Source organism: Eupeodes corollae, chromosome 1 (genome assembly GCF_945859685.1).
Source record: "Eupeodes corollae chromosome 1, idEupCoro1.1, whole genome shotgun sequence".
In the NCBI taxonomy this organism is placed as follows: domain Eukaryota; kingdom Metazoa; phylum Arthropoda; class Insecta; order Diptera; family Syrphidae; genus Eupeodes; species Eupeodes corollae.
The window spans coordinates 1,001,397-1,018,222 of NC_079147.1; the positions used below are offsets into that span (position 1 = coordinate 1,001,397).

The following is a 16,826-nucleotide window of genomic DNA, read 5'->3' on the forward strand; positions in this document are numbered from 1 at the left end:
TTCCATTCATCGGGCATGCTTTCTTCCGACGATATCTTACAGATAAGTTGGTGCATGCTCCAAATCAAATTATCTCCAGCTGCTTTAAAGAGCTCGGCATTCAAGCCATCCGCTCCAGCGGCTTTATTAGACTTCAGCTTAGATATGGCAATCTGTACTTCGTCTAAGTCGGGAGGACGGGATTGTTGGCTTTCGTCGTCTATGTTGAATAGATCATCCTGCCTGACAGCGGAATTCAGTTCGTTCTCGCCATTATACAGTCTGCAGAAGTGGTCCTTCCATATCCTCAGCATTGACTGCGGTTGCACTATGATGTTTTCACTTTCGTGTTTGCAGCCTTCGGTTCTAGGTTTATGTACCTTTGAATTTCGTTTTACCTGTTCATAAAACTTTCGAACTTTATTCCTGCTTTTAAACCTCTCAACAACTTCGACCGCACGCTTCTCATGCCCTCTCTTTTTCCTTCTGAGAAGTCGGCGTTCCTCTCGCCTCTTCTGTTCATAGAGCTCATGAGCAGCTCTCGTCCTTTTATGCAGCGCAGCTTTGCGTGCCTGTTGTTTGGCTGCATTTGCCTGCCGACATTCCTCATCAAACCAGGGGTTCCTACGATATTAAAATAGCCCAGGGCTAATGTTGCCGAATTTAGCCTTGATACGTATAGTCATGAGGAGCTCATTGATGCATCTAAAGCTCAAGACTTCTTGCCTAAGTCTGGCTCCAATGACGAAACCGCATCCAAATAAGCGCCGTTGGTTTTCGTGGTAGCAGTCACCATAGTAAATATCGCAGTTTTTCATCCTCTTTTTGTCCGGCCTATCCCATCGTATTTCCTGGATGGCGGTGATGTCTGCTTTATAGCGGTCTAGGGCCTCCGATAATTCTTCGGCTGCACGTGGTCTGTTAAGGGACCTAACATTCCACGTGCATATCCGAAGTTCGTTGTCCTTAATTCTTTTGCGTAGGTTGTCAACAGTAAATCCGTCCGTATCGGAGGCTTGTTGGTGCTTCGCAACTAAAGGTATTGTTTACGTGGCCAGGAAGTCACCCCGACGGCACAACCCCCAACCTGGAGGGCCAGATCCTAAGTATAACTCCAAGGATGGGGAGCCGGATAAAACCGATCCTTATAGGCCTGGGCTCCGAATAAGTCGAAGAAGCCCTATAAGGTGTTCACTAAGAAGTTCAACCTTACTGAACTGTAGACGCCACCGTTGATTACATCTCGGGATTCTTCCGCTGCCGCCTGGATAAGGAGGGGTGCCTTAGTGGAAACACCTGGTCCCCTCAACTTTCCACTGGGGTTGGAACCCAATCTCCAGTGGAGGAACTAGGCACCCGATGTTCACCACGGGGAGGTGAGAGTAGGAGTTGATAGATAGAGGTGGGTTTTGAGAAAAACCTGTGGACGCTTGTGTCCTCTTGAATGCACATGTCTACCATTTTAACATCGAAAGGTTACGCTATGTACGTTAAATTTGTGAAGTTCCAATTTTGTTTTTAATTTTTTTTTTCATTAAATAGATTTCTAGTTACATAGTTCCAAGCTTTGAAATAGTATCGTTCGTGCTGCCTCAGCTAGTATATTGAAAAACACAGTTATGGAATACACTTTACTAACGTAATTCCTTAATTGCGCTAACAGACCGGCTAATATACTATAGAATAGAAAAAGTTAATGAAACTATTGACAAAATGATTTCACAACACTGACTTACTTTTTAAGAATTAAATTAAGAAAAAGTGATAATTATGAAGCGGAATATCAATCAAGTCAAAAAAAAGTTTCGTTCGATATTACCGTCGCCGGTACGTAAGCAGACTTTGTCCAATATCCCTCAAGATCATAGTTTTTAATCAATATCAATAAACTTAAAGACAAATTATTTGGTAATGATTGAAATGGTCCTTCTAATATCATTTTATATTTAAAAGAGATCCATAAATATGTTAGAATGAAATAAATTATATCTTAAGGTTAATTAAAAGGTTCTATTACGGTATGCGTTTTTGAACTAACTCTACTAAGCCTTTTTTAAATTAATATATTTGGTCAACTAAAATGTTATATTTTAACTATTTTTAAGAGATCAAAAAGAAAAATGTAAAATGCCACTTACCAATAAATCACAACTCATTGAATCACCATTTTTTAGACAAACAATGTTCTTTGTATTGCCACCCATTCGCAATTCAACACTGCTAACCATTGACTTGTTCAAAATTGTTACATTTTTGGTTGATTCTAGTTGACCATATATAGCGTCTAGCATTAAATCATTTTCAATTATACAAGCAACATCTTCTGAGAAGTTATCATGATTAAATGAGATCAGAGCATCGGAGCTGGCATCCCAAACCTTAAACGATTAAATGAATATATTTTTAACTGTTTAAATATTCCGCAGATATCTTTTTTAAAAAAACCTACTTGCATTTGCTTAACAGGCTTGTAACGAACAGACGATATTCTATTCCAGGCTCCAATAGATTTGAAAAGTTCAATAGAACAATTATTAATAGCTGATACACGGTTTCCGTACTGGCCACCAGAAAATCCTTTGAATGGTGGAGCACCTTCAAGCAAAAGAACACGCTTTTCCGAAAGTACTTTATTTTTTGCTAAAAGACAAGAGAAAGTTTAGTAGCACTTAGTTTTTCATGATAGTCATATTTTAATTATAAAATTACCTATGCCACAAGCAAGAGCAGTGCCGACAAGACCACCACCGGCAATAATTATATCGTAGTGCTGGGGGTTACTATTTTTATTTGTATCAAGAGGATTTTTCTGGTCTTGTGATATCAGTCGCGACGAACATATTACTGATTTAAATGGCTGAGCAATCCTTTTGCCAGAAAATCGAATTAAAATTGACATCTCGATTATTTCAAAGCTTAAGCAAAATTTTAGTTGAAAAATAAATATTTGTGAAATTCAAATGATAAAAATAAACACAATTCCACAAAGTAGAATACTAAACAGCTGATTGCGATTGACATTTGTGTTTTTTTTTTGAAGAATGACAGTTTATTGGCCACGTTCGGCAAACATCCCAGGTTTCCGGATCTGTTTGTTTTCATCTAAGGTTTTCATTTAAGGTAATGTGAATTTCAAAACCACAACATCGTGATATTTAGATTTGCATTTGAATCTCGCGAGTGGTTTTTCTTAGTTCCCAAACTAAAAAGAGGCTGGGATGCGACCCACACTGATAACTTCCCATCCCGTCTGTCGATTTGTCTCGCTTAAAAGTTTGTCTATATGTACTCGTATCAATTTTTACCAAATTTGCGTACTATTTTTTCCTTCAAATAAAAAACTACTCTCCTCGTAAATAAGTCTTTTTTAAAAGTTGGTCGGAGTTTCAAGGGACTTTATTTGTCTTAGAATTGACATAGTTTAAAATTAATTGACAAATCCTTTAACTTTTGTCATGAAAAGTGCTTTCTTAAATAAATTCGGATTTGGCATAAAACTGTAGGTCCTAACAAATAAATGATGCTAAATTTATGTAAGAAATTAAAAGATTTTGGAATCTGTGGCCATATGTGTCCAAAACGCGTTTGCAAATACAATAATTTCTTTTCTAAACAAAAGGAAGGTTACTTTTATAAAGCATATTTTTTGAAACTTATTACACAACAGTCGCAAAATGAATGCTTTATGAATTTGGAATCAACTGAGCTTTAAACAATTGAAATAGTAATTGTAAGCATGCGTTGATCGATTTCATTTTCATCTTGTCCAGCAACAGCTTGTGTCAGCATTACCTGATAATTAATGCAAATCTTCCACTCAATATGAATAGTTTAGTGTCCATTTTAATTATTGGCCGTAGTATAAAAGCGTATGGTCATTTCCTTTGTTGATCCATTCAAAAGCTGAATCTTAAATGGCTGATACTCAACCAAAACAAAATCCTTCGGATAATAACGAACCAAACACAGAAAAGCAATTATTTTTCGACTCGAAGTTGTTTCGATGGATCACATTAATTTTATATTTAGGAGGTGTGAGCGGTATGGGAATGGTATTATCATTTTATTATCTGTTTTTCTTTGATTCTACAATGCCAGAAATATACTTACGATTTCCTGTTACCATAGACACAAATCAGCCAACTAATTAAGAAGACACAAAAGCTGTAACATATATTGTAATGTAAGTTTTATTCAGTACTTTTATTTTCTGTATATGGTTAGTTCTAGTATCTTATAGAAGTAGTTAGCGTTATTAATAATTAATTTAACATATTAGTTATTATTTAGTGTATCTATATGCGTAATAAAGGTATATATGTATAAGTATTAGATTAAATGTGAATAAATATTCATATTGTTATGTGCAAAGATTAAAAACTGGTTACTTATTAATACATAGATTCTATGTTGTACTTAATGTGTCCAACCCTATCACTGAATCATTACAATAACGTTATAATACTGACATTTCAAAACGAAATTCAAAATCATTTTAAATAACGGTTTCTTAAACGTACCAATAGATTTTTCTTACACAAAAACAAACGACCAACGTCTTGGCTGGCTTGGCGGAATCTAACAGGGTCGAATAATACTTTTGGAGTTTTGTAAAACACTTTCTTTTAAATCAAACAGGACTTCCCATTTTCTTTAAAAGCGGTATTTCTGGCATTTTGGATTCCCATATAAATAAATAGTAGAGGGCCAAAGTGAAGCCAAGCCCTCCAACTCCTCCAAGGTATATTCCAAGCGTTATAAGTTTGAAAAGTTTTGTGTCGAAGAAGTCTTGTTTCTTCGCTTCAGGCTCTTTTCCATTTTCCTTAGGTTGTTCTTTTTCTTCCGTCATTTTTTTTTTCTTTTCAAATATATTTATTTATTTCAATTGATTGTGAGATATTTTTTTTTTTGAAAGACACTGGTAGAATGTTTATAAATTAATGCAAATAACTAGAAGTGTCAATCATTTTTATACCCTCACAAAAGTACCCCATATATGGTTTATTTAATTTTGTTATGGTTAGAAATTAAATCCAAAATCAATTCTTTACGAAACAATAAGGAACAAAATAATGCGCAAATGCATAGCATGCGGCAAAGAATCATAATTTCCTCGTATTTTTGCAAACTGCTAAGTTTCATATGAAAATATAAATACTCATAGCGGTTATTTATGCAAAATTCATAGTAGGGTGGTTCAAAGGTGATTAGTTTTTCGTAACTTTTCCAATTGTTTCTTTTTCTCTAACACTTTCTTATCTTAAATTGAATAGTTTTGTACATATTATTGTTCAGTGATGGTAAGAATAAAAGGAACGAAGACTTTTATTTAATTTAACAATTGAATTGAATTGAATTGGGCGGCGCAACAGTCCTTTGCGAACTAGGGCCTAGTGACTTACAACTCTCAACCATTCCTGTGTGCGAGTAATGTTTTCAGGAATAGAGGGGACCTACTGTTCATATGCCGAATCCGAACGGCTAATTTGAGAAAGCACTTTTTCATGACAAGAGTTACTCTTGGAAATTTTGTCAATTCCTCGCAAGAGGCAGTACCTGTGAAAAGACTTTAGATGACATAGGCAGGGATCGAACCCTAGACCTCTGGCATGACAGTCCAACGCACTAACCATCATGCCACGGGTACTACATTAATTTAACAATTAATAACAATTAAAAATACATAAATTAGGTGGCGCAACAGTCCATTGAGAACTAGGGCCAAGTGACTTACAACTCTCAACTATTCCTCCGTGCGAGTAAAGCTGTCATGGGATAGAGAGCACCTACAGTTTTAAGCAGAATTCGAACTGCTAATCTGAGAAAGCACTTTTCATGACAAGAATTACTCTTGGAGCATTTTTCAATTCCCCGAAAGAGGCAGTACCCGTAAAAACTGTTCTTTTTAAATTAAGATGGCACAGGCAGGGATTAACTCAAGACCTCTGACGTGACAGCCCTACACACTAACCACCAGCCACGGGTAATACAATTAATAACAATTAGTAAATTTTTAACCAAACCAAGAGCATTATTTTGCTGCTATGGATTTCTTGTTTGGAAAAACGGTAACATTTGTCGATAATATTGGTTTGAAAGAGTAGTCAAAAAATATACTCCTCAACGTATCAATATTCAAAAAAAAAAACTTATCAAACTCTTTCAACGTGCCAAATATAATATACTCTAAATATATACCTTTATGTTCAAAAAATGGAGGTTTGAAAGATTAAATGATAAATAGTTTATTCAGCATATAAATTTGTGAAAAGATATGTGTTGTGTACTGAGATGGAACTTCCAAAAAGTTGTAGAAGTAAAACTATCAACAAAATAAAATACGCTACTGGGAGCCCATTAAAGATCTTTGTTTCAATACAATGAATATCTGTGGGTGATCATAAAAGATAAATTATTGTTAACTCCAGAGTCTAAAAAAAGGATACCTATGTCTTGTGTTCGAAAAGGCGAAAATGGTTTTTAATACTTTTAACCACATTAATATTTTAATTGTGTAGTACCCGTGGCATGATGGTTAGTGCGTTGGACTGTCATGCAAGGGGTCTTGGGTTCAATCCCTACCTGTGCCACCTTAATTTAAAAAAAAAAAATAATTTTCACGGGTACTGCCTCTTGCGAGGAATTGACAAATCCTTCAAGAGTAATTCTTGTCATGAAAAAGTGTTTTCTCAAACTAGCCGTTCGGATTCGGCATAAAAATTGTAGGTCCCCTCCATTCCTGACAACATTACTCGCACACAGGAATGGTTGAGAGTTGTAAGTCACTAGGCCCTGGTTCACAACGGACTGTTGCGCCACCCCATTTGATTTGAATATTTTAATTGTACAAAGATACGACTCTTTCAGCAAGGTGAGGTTGTAACGATAATGTTTCAAGAGACTGAAACAATTTTAACCGATAAAATAACTTTTCAAAAAGAAAAATATCGTTATATTTTTTTAGAAAAAAACAATCGCAAATACTACCGTGATTTTCAAAATTGATTTCATTTTCTTTTAATTTGACAATTTAAAATGGTATTTCTTTACTAAACTCTCCAAACTCTTTCCAAAAACACCTTTTATTACAATAGCATTTGCAGGCTAATATCGTTTGTTCTCCATAACTGTCATGCAAATGTAAAAGGTTTGTCATATTACATATATATGAGATTTTGTGGGGCCACAGTTTTGAGTTATAAAATAAATAGTAGATTCCTTAAAATTTTTAATGAAACGATATGTTTAAAAACTTAGCGAAAACCATTATGCGGGACAAGTACGATTATGTAAGTTACCCAAAAACGTTTGAGCTTTTTCTTTCAATATAGGATATACGTATTAAGTTGTATTAAGGTTCATTAAATGGCTCTCAATTCAAAAGTTGGACTGAGTTAAGCTATTTTATAACTTACAAAGTTAATACAAATACGAGACCGTTTTTTTTCTTCTTAAGGTCATATATTAAAAATTATAATGTCAATTTGCAATTTATGACAAAGTTTTTTAACTTAGTAATACAAAGAATTTATACAATCAAATAAAAAACCGCTTGCAAAAATTTAAGAATAGTCATGTCTTGTTATACATATTTTTGTATAAGGCTTCTATTCTTTTCCTTCTTCTCGGAAAAATGTTTAAAAGTTGGTTCAAATGTGGAATACTGAAAACTAATTTTTTTGTCTATCAGACTCAATCTCACTTGATTTAAAAAACATAGGTGTATTTTTTTTTTGGTTCATCATGGGCTATGGAACAAGTAATACTAATCAATTGAGAAACGGTATTCATACGTAGCTCATGGTATAAAATCTTTATTTTCACAGCAATGACTGCGAGAAGAACAATTGATCAATAAATAAAGTTAGGTGAATTTATAAGATTTCCTTACTTTAACTTGTAATAATTACAATGGACGAATAACTAAGGGGCGAACAGAACCAAATATAGTCTGCCAAAAGTCCTTAAATCTTTAAAAAGTCGATAGGATGAACGACATTAACTTATAATACTGTGTATCGAAATTTCCAAAAACCAAACGTTTTCACCACCCTAATATGCACATAAAACTGCAGATAAATATTTTATAGTTACCTTGACTATAAATTGAATGTCAAATAAACATTTTAAACCACGTAGTCGTCAACATACTTATAAAAATTCCAGGAGGTAATATGCTATCAGTGGAAATAGTATAATTTGAGCGTAGTTGTAAGTACATTTTCAACATACAACCACGCGTGCATATAATAAGATTTTAATTTGAATTAATCCGATATAGTACAAGATATATTAAACAATTCAAAGAACTTTCCTACCTGTATGCACTAGGAAGGAAATCAATATTTTTGAAAAATCTACCTTTACTCAATTTGCACATATTTGTACTTTTCGAAAAGTGCGTAGGGTGAAATTGGGCATAAAATTGTTCTAAAAAAAAAAACAAAAAGTTATTCCGGCTCTACCGTATTTGAATATAAAATGTTATGCATTTTGCGGTTTTAAAAGTATAGGGACATCTGTCAAACAAATGTTTGTTCCATTGAAAGTCTGAAATTTACGATAATGGATCGCTTAGATACCACACAACGCATACAAATTCTTAAAACCTTTTCTTTTTTTCTTCTTCTAATTCTATTACTTTTATTATTCCCTTGTTTTTAAATCAAATAATATTTTATCAATAAATATTTGTGTTTCTTTTTTCTTTAATTTTAATTTAATTTTATATTATTTTTTTTTGTATTTTTTTATTTTGAATTGTTATCTAAAGTTAAGTCATAGGCTCTCACAAATTTATAAGATATGTGTTAACTTTCTGTGTAAGCTTTATAGTAAATAAATTGAAATGTTGACTCTGCAACACACTCATATCGTGCTTTAAGAGGAGATTATGGTTTACACAATTGTCCCACTACTTAAGCAATTGACCAAATTATGAATAAATTCGAAGAGACTGAATTGGTTACAGATATTGTAAGACTTGTGCATCATCGAAGATCCGAAAGTGTCGATTCCTCGTCTTTCCCAGGAATTAGGACTGTCTTACGGCACATTATGGCGCATTTTGCATTTGGACCACACCTACATCCATTTAAAATCCAGCTCACATAATAACTGAAGCCAGCTGACAAGATCCATAGGGATGAATACAGGATCTTAACCGTGGAAAAGGTTGTGGTTCTGTTTGGATTTTTATAGTTTGTTTTACTTCCTATTTTTTTATGATTCTCTGTACGTCTCGAAAAAAACTTTAAATAAAATGAACTTGTACGCTTTTGAAGAATAACCAATTAATTAATTTGAATAAAGTATGAACACGATATATACAGTGTAAAATACTTTATTCTTCTATTTTTTTAATCTTTTTTTTAGCTTCTACCAATGATATCAATGTAATCTAAGTTGTGCTGTGTGGACTAGTTTACGATTGACCTTCTGGTAGATGTTTTGGAGTTTTGGATTGCTTTCTCAAACGCCAGGTTAAAAAGAAGGCAGGCCGGGTAGTGGGTTGGGGTCGAAATACTGTATTGATAAAAATACTGCATCTCAAAATACTGTATTTTAAAATACTGTATGTGTACAAAATACTGCATGATCAAAATGCTGTATCTCAAAATTCTGTATCTCAAAATTCTGTATTTCAAAATGCTGTAAATAAGGCTAAAAAATAAGGCTGACAATGTAAAACAGTGCACATAATTTTAAAAACAAATTATTTTTTTTAAGAAAACATCATTATAATTTTTCATCAAAATAATGTTCTAATATTCTCCCTTCAACAATTTATTTATTTATTTAGCTAAAATTATTTATAAGTCTCTGAAAAAATAAAAACAAAAATAATATAAATGGTATCTTCTTTTTATTTCCTCTTTCTCATTTTCTTCTTCTTATTTATTTGTATCACTCTCACATTTGTAGGTACATGAATTATTTCTGTCATAATCAACAATTGCATAAATAAATATTAATCATAGAGTATTATGACCCAAGGGCGGATTCAAACTTTTCATCAGGGGGGGGGGGGGGGGTCACACACTTAGATGAGTTTTTACTCACCGCTTAAAAATGTACTTCAATGTTTTGTAAGGGATCCTAACAAAATTTAATAATTGCTAAAATGCCCACTTTAGTTATCAAATTATTTAAAACACTGTTGTCCAACAAGGTATGGTCTTACTATTTAATTTGGATGACTCATATGAAAGCATTCCAAGATTCCAACAGTTTTCTAAATATGCCATATTTAAGAAGAATTTAAAATACAATAATTTTTGGCAAAAATTTAAAAATCCAGAAAATGAGAGAGGATCTGATATGTAAAAATGTCGGGCTTTTTTTGATGTAGTTTTTTCGAAATCAACCTCCGGGAGTCTCTTATTACTATCGTTATTAATCTGCTTACTCGTATTTTGATCTTATAAAGGCGTCAACAAAACTTAAAAATTGTGGAGACAAAAAGGTTTGGTTCTTGAATTTAAGGAAATAGTTGCATTTAAGTACATAATTTCTCTAAAAAAATTAGATTAAAAAAAAGTAAGGTAAGTAAACAAATAAGTTGGGAAGAAAAGTTTTGTAGTACTCACAAAATACACGTTTCAAAGCTTTTATATCAATAGATATGAAACTTTTATTATGTTTTTCACTTAGCCATTAATTTAACAAAAGTGTCACTTGATTTTTTTGGGACATTTGTATTATTAAAATTATTGAATCTTAGTTCTAGAGCATCCAAAGAAAAATTCACTTCAAAAGTAGATTTAATTAACTTTTTAAAATCTTTTGTATTCAACAGAAAACTAATTTTGAAAGAAATGAAACGCACGAACTTGATAATTTCTTCCAAAAAGTCTGTTTAAATATTTCCTATATTTTAAGATTTAAAAATGTACCTGTAAAATAAGTTTTTCTCAAAAATTTAAATGCCATTTTATCTGTCAAAAAATCTAGATTAACCTATTTTTTCGAAAATCATTTAAAATTTTATCTTAAAAACATTTTTGGTTAAGGCACTAAAAAAAGCGCTTATAAATATATGAACATTTTACATTAAAAATTTCGTCAAAAAATGTTGTCAGTGAAATATCGAGTTTTTAGTTTAGTGTTTTTATTTTATTAAAAATCAATTTCATAAATAATCATCATCAATTTTATCACTGAAGAGCAGAAAGAGAAGAATTTTGAAATCGTTCCATTAGTTCTTGAGAAAACTTAAAAACAAAATTAAGATTTTTTGAATGGTACCCTTCTGGAGCAATACAAAAATATGTTTTTCTTGTAGAAAGAAGCCAAATTAAGAACACAAAATTTATAGAAAGTTTTAAAAAAATCGCATGTTGAACCAAAAAATATTTCTGGGGACTGCTGTTATTTTTCGTATTAATAAAATAAAAAAAAAAAACGCCTTACACTAATTGGCTGAAGATCTTAATTTTAATCAACACAATTGTTTGGAATGTAGGGGTCAGGAAAGACAGACAGACGGAAGGAATCGAGGTACCCACTTTTTTCGACTTCTACCGTCGTAATGTCATATTTGATTAAAAACTCTAGTTTGAAACTTGCTATATAGTTCTTATATGTATGTATGTCGCAGTTGAAGGCTAGTTTAAGGAATTCAAAGGCAACTTAATATAAAATTCATGATCACTTATTCAAGGTTTCTTCTTAAGAACGGGAATATTTGTTCTTTTTCTTAGAAACAATTTTTATGAAATAATTTAAAGCATGGCTAAAGTTTTTTTCAAATTCTTAATTGAGCGAAAATTAAAATTTGAGTTGTTTTCGACCGCAAACCACTCTTTGATGCATGTGGTTAAATTACTAATAAATCTATAGATGAAATCCTTACTTATACAACTTAACTGCATAAGCTTTTTGGCTCATGTGACCCCCCCCCCGTGGATCGTCAATTGGTCAAAAGTTGATGAATTTGTGTTGTGCTGTGTTTTTGGAATAGGGCTAAATATCCGATTTATATTATGTTCTTGGTCCAATTTTCAGTCAAAAGCAGTACTTTTAGCAACAAAATTTAAGGAAGTAAAATATAAATTCAAAATATAAGGGGGGTCATATCCATTAACGCAATACGATTAGTTTTGAATTGAAGGGAATTCCTACGAAAAAGCAAACAAATTATCTCACAGGGGGGGGGGATTTAAATATTTTACATTTATTACATTCATTACAGCTTGTGTGTGTTTCAAAATAACTACAAATTGTTGTAATTGGTGGTACTAATTATAATCATTAATATTGATATTTTCCACTATTTTGTATTGATACTATAGTCTTCTTAATATTTTGTTTTTATTTATGCTTTTTCCCTCCTAAGTTTTTTAATAATATGTACATACATAAGTACATACCTACTACGATTACAACCCAAAAAGCAAAAGGAAATGAAAGAATAATTTAAACGTCACTAAAGGTTTTAGGATTGTTCGCAAATTCCATGTAAGTATTTATAAGTTGTAGGTATTGCACCAACAAGCAAAAGTAAATGAAATTCTTTTTATATGTACATTTATACATAAAGCTAACTCAATCGATGTTGAAGGTAAAATCGCCGTGAACATTCACATTAAACATTAAAAGAAAAAAATTCAGTCCATTCCGAACGGTCAACAAACAAGAAAGACTTGTCCGATTTCACGCCAAATTTTCGAGAAATTTGTTGAGTTAAAGTTCAAAAATCCCCAATATTTATCTAAAGAATTAAGATAAATAACATATCAAAATCAAACATACCCTACCCATCCTAACATCATGTCTTCGAGTGCTGATGTTGAATCCGGAAAATCCGGTCTATTGTCAAGCAAGGTCAAAGAATCGGAGAAGTTTGTCCCCCCGACAACGAAGAATGAATCATTTTATGATTCAAAATTTTTTCGACTTTTAACAGTGATAATGTATGTCTGTTTGGTCAGTGGAATTGGGTTTTTGTTCGCATTGTACCACTTGTTCTTCTGGGATTCAACAATGCCCCCAGTTCCCATAGTTCACGGTCATGAAGCTTATTAAAAAATTTAGTTTATGTTTTTGTACAGTTTTTTTAAGTACCTTTGTATATACATATAATTTTATAGATACTAATATAAACTTAGGTATATTTTTTTACATTGATCAATAAATATGTATATGTACGTACATATGCAAGAAAATGGCCAAGCTACCACTTTTACTTATATTAAGGTGGTAAAACAACATCATAGAACAAAAGCAAAGCGGAAACACATAATCCCTTGCAAACCACTGACAATGACATTAGAAGAACCTTTACAATTTATGTTTTGTTTTATAACTGAAATCCGATTATATTTAATGAATCGAATTCTTTTGTATGCTATGGAAAAATGTACAAATGATCAGAGTTTTTATATTCAATGAATATGTTTTCGAATTCAAATTAGTTGTCTTTTGACATTCGACATCTACTCAACTCAACTCAACAAAAGCATTCCTTTTCATCAATCCATTCAAAACTAAACGATAAAATCCAAATCAATTTTGACGAAATGAGTAAGAAAGGGTTTTTGACACAAAATGATAAAAAAGCCACTTCAGAAATAAAGGATGAAGAAGAAAATAAAAATGAAGATTTCTTCCAATCGAAGCTTTTCCGCTTAATAACGTTGGCAATTTATCTTGGTGGCGTAGGAGGCTTAGGATTCACTTTAGCTGTGTACCATATTTTTCTCTGGGATTCGGCTATGCCACCGCTGCCGATACTAAAGCATAAATAGTTTTGTTCAGTGGTTACATTAAGATGATATTTTTTGTTTGTAGAAAAGAGGTAAGTTTTAATTAACCTTTACTTAAATAAATACAATTATAAGTGTTTTTTTTTTAATTAAGTGCTAAGTGTGTTCATCAAGATTAAGCTTTATTTATTTTAAAATTTAAACAAATAAAATTAAATAGTAATTGTTTTATTTTATGTGGCTTGGATTTGCTATTTTACAATATGGGGGCCTTGAATTTCAGCTAAAATTTTAAAACAATTGTTTTTTTTTTTTGAAAAATAAAAATAAAATAAAAGTTAAGAGAAACAAACAAGAACTAATGGAAGATATTAGGTACTCTAGGAAAATAAAATTAAAGTATTCATTTTTTAAAATTATAAAATAAATATTTTGAAAACAAAATAATTAACTTAACTTAAATTTGAATGCATTTAATTTTGCAATTAAAACAAATTCAAAGTAAGGTTCTGATTTGATTATGACGATCTTGTAACTATTTAAATAAATCTTGTAACAAATTAAAAGTAAGGTTCTGCTTTTATTTAGACAATCTTGAAACTTGAGGTAAATTTCACTTAATATATTAGTGTTTGACTAAAATGTATTTATTTTAAAATAAAAAAGTAAGTAGGCACGTGTTTCATACAAAAACAAGGTGACACACAGAAGTCTGGGATGGTTAACCCTAGAAAGATAACCTACGTCGAATAGACGTATAAATTATGTGTATCATCTTATGGTCTATGAAATATGGTTATCTTTCTAGGGTTAAATTGAGTGATTATACCTCTATTTCAAATTGCAGAAACGGGAGATTACGCGACCAGTGGTCTATTTCACCAACTTACAAAATGTAAATTACAAGTGCTTTTTAACAAATTTGTAGAAAAAATGATTGTTTCTGTTTCACGAGATAATTGTTTTAAAAAATTGTAGTTGTAGATTACGAGGGGAAACTTGCAGATATTTCATTATTTTTCACCAAAACGTTTTTTTGTTTGTAGTTTACAAATACAAATTTGTAAAATACGTTTTTTTTTGTAAGTTTGTGTTCCACCAAATCAAATATATTTACAATTGTGTTTGGTTTATGAAAATTTCTTACAATAGAAAGATGATGTGTAGATTTCATTACAATTTGTAATAAGAATATTGTTAATTAAAAATTCAAATTTCACCTATTTTGTGTCTCTTTTCTTACATATTTGTTGGATTTTATAGTTTGTGAAACAAAAAATTAGTTTACAAATTTGTAATTGTAGTTTACAATTACAAATTTGTGATTGTAATTATAATTTAGTGAAATAGATCACAGGTGTTATGTGTTATGTTATGTGTATAGTATATGCTTCTCAATTTCCGGCAATAAGAAGTCATTAACTATCATGGCTCTGTAGCCGGCGTAAACTTCGCATTAGACAGTGGCTTTGGGTGGATGACACGCATTTTCGGTCATGACATGTCAGTTTTCAGCGCCCAAAATACGGAGGTTTTGTTTATTGAGCGGAACCGCTTAAATGTAAATGCGTCTAGTCTCGTCACCTGATGTCGACTTAAAATTGTCGTCTTTATTGTTGGAAACAATTATTAGACTCTTTTTCGGTGTTACTGTTAATTGTTTGCATTCTGCAGCTGTGTAGTTCACGAAAGTTCATATCTTCCGATAGAGTGAATCATTTTAATCCACCTTGTTCATTTATACTCTATTTTAAAGACCTTTTAAAAATTATACAGATCAGCATTGATGTGCATGAAATTAATATTTGGTAAAAAGAAAAATCAATTCAAAATTGATCATTTTGTGTTAATCAAATTTCAAATGGAAGAAACATGTGTTGGATATGTATATTATGTTTATCAAAAATAAAACTTAAAAAATGATAGCTCTTTCAGAAAAACTAACTTTTTAAAAAAACGTTACAGAAATTCCATTAAATTAACGGTATGTCCAACAGCTTCTCACCTCGGATGCTTCTTATCGGATTTTATTTTTATTGTATGAATATTAAGGTTGGAAAATATTTCCCTTCCGTCTTTTTGTCTATTGAGTTTCACTGATATGTACAAAGCGCTACAGAGCTCGTAACTGGCATTACTATACACCATTTGAAAGGTCTTGACATAACCTACAAAACGAAGCTATGCATGCTTAGTTTGGATATTGCGTTCAACAGTTATAGACGCGATATTTAAAAGTTTTCCTTCGTAAAAGGCAAATAAGATGCATGTGGCATCTCGTGACATAGCCCAGGAGATGGGAGTTAATCACCAAACTATTTTTAACAAAAAATAGTTGGCGTTTGGGTGCCCCATGATTTGACGCAAAAAAACCTTCTGGACTCCGATATGCTGCTAAAACGGAATGAACACGACCCATTTTTAAAGCGGATGGTAACTGGCGACAAAAAATGGATCACATACGACAATATAAAGCGAAAACGGTCGTGGTCGAAGACCGGTGAATCGTCCAAAACAGTAGCCAAGCCGGGATTGACGGGCAGGAAGGTTTTGCTGTGTGTTTGGTGGGATTGGAAGGGAATCATCCACTAAGAGCTGCTCCCATATGGCCAGATGCTTAATTTTACCATCAACTGCGAACAAGGGGACCGCTTGTAGTAGGCGACCAACTAAAAGCAAACAGAATTTGCCAACAGGAAGGGTGTACTGTACCAAGTAAACGACAGACCACACACTATGTTGATGACTCGTAAGAAGCTACGGGAGCTCCGATGGCATGTTTTGTTGCACCTATCCTATAGCCCGAACATAGCGCCAAGTGATTACCACCTGGTCCTGTCCATGGCTAAAGCCCTTGGTGGTATAAAATTAAACTAAAGAGAGGCTTGTGAAAAGTGGCTGTCCGAGTTCTTCGCTAATAAGGAGGAATGCTTCTACGAGTATTATGAAGTTGCCGTCTAGATGGAAACAGATTATCGAACAAAAGGGTGCATGCATACATACATACGAGTATGTGTGCTAAATCCGATCACTGTAACACTTTATATAAAACATTGAATAAAGAGCAAAAAAGCGGAGGAGCTGAGGACATATATTTCACCTTTTCTCAAGCAGGGGTAATCCTAAGATCCTATAATGTAC

General features: G+C 32.3%; 3 protein-coding genes across 3 annotated transcripts in view; 2 read left to right on the plus strand and 1 right to left on the minus strand.

Moving 5' to 3' along the window:
* LOC129939477 (ubiquinone biosynthesis monooxygenase COQ6, mitochondrial) overlaps positions 1 to 2,996 on the minus strand; it is a 35,294-nt gene extending 32,298 nt beyond the window's left edge. Inside the window, exons 1-3 of the mRNA XM_056047500.1 lie at positions 2,689 to 2,996; positions 2,429 to 2,619; positions 2,118 to 2,357 (exon numbers count right to left, since the gene is read on the minus strand). Of these exons, the coding sequence (XP_055903475.1) occupies positions 2,118 to 2,357; positions 2,429 to 2,619; positions 2,689 to 2,878 (621 nt within the window). The 5' untranslated portion in view covers positions 2,879 to 2,996. The remainder of the gene's footprint in view (positions 1 to 2,117; positions 2,358 to 2,428; positions 2,620 to 2,688) is intronic.
* Positions 2,997 to 3,687: 691 nt separating this feature from the next.
* On the plus strand, positions 3,688 to 4,552 carry LOC129939678 (uncharacterized). The gene has a single exon (XM_056047785.1). It carries the CDS (start codon positions 3,894 to 3,896, stop codon positions 4,128 to 4,130), a length of 237 nt encoding a protein of 78 aa, XP_055903760.1. The 5' UTR covers positions 3,688 to 3,893; the 3' UTR covers positions 4,131 to 4,552.
* Positions 4,553 to 12,605: 8,053 nt separating this feature from the next.
* LOC129939679 (uncharacterized) lies at positions 12,606 to 13,777 on the plus strand. The gene has a single exon (XM_056047786.1). The coding sequence runs from the start codon at positions 13,500 to 13,502 to the stop codon at positions 13,725 to 13,727; it is 228 nt and encodes a 75-aa protein (XP_055903761.1). The 5' UTR covers positions 12,606 to 13,499; the 3' UTR covers positions 13,728 to 13,777.
* Positions 13,778 to 16,826: the final 3,049 nt, after the last annotated feature.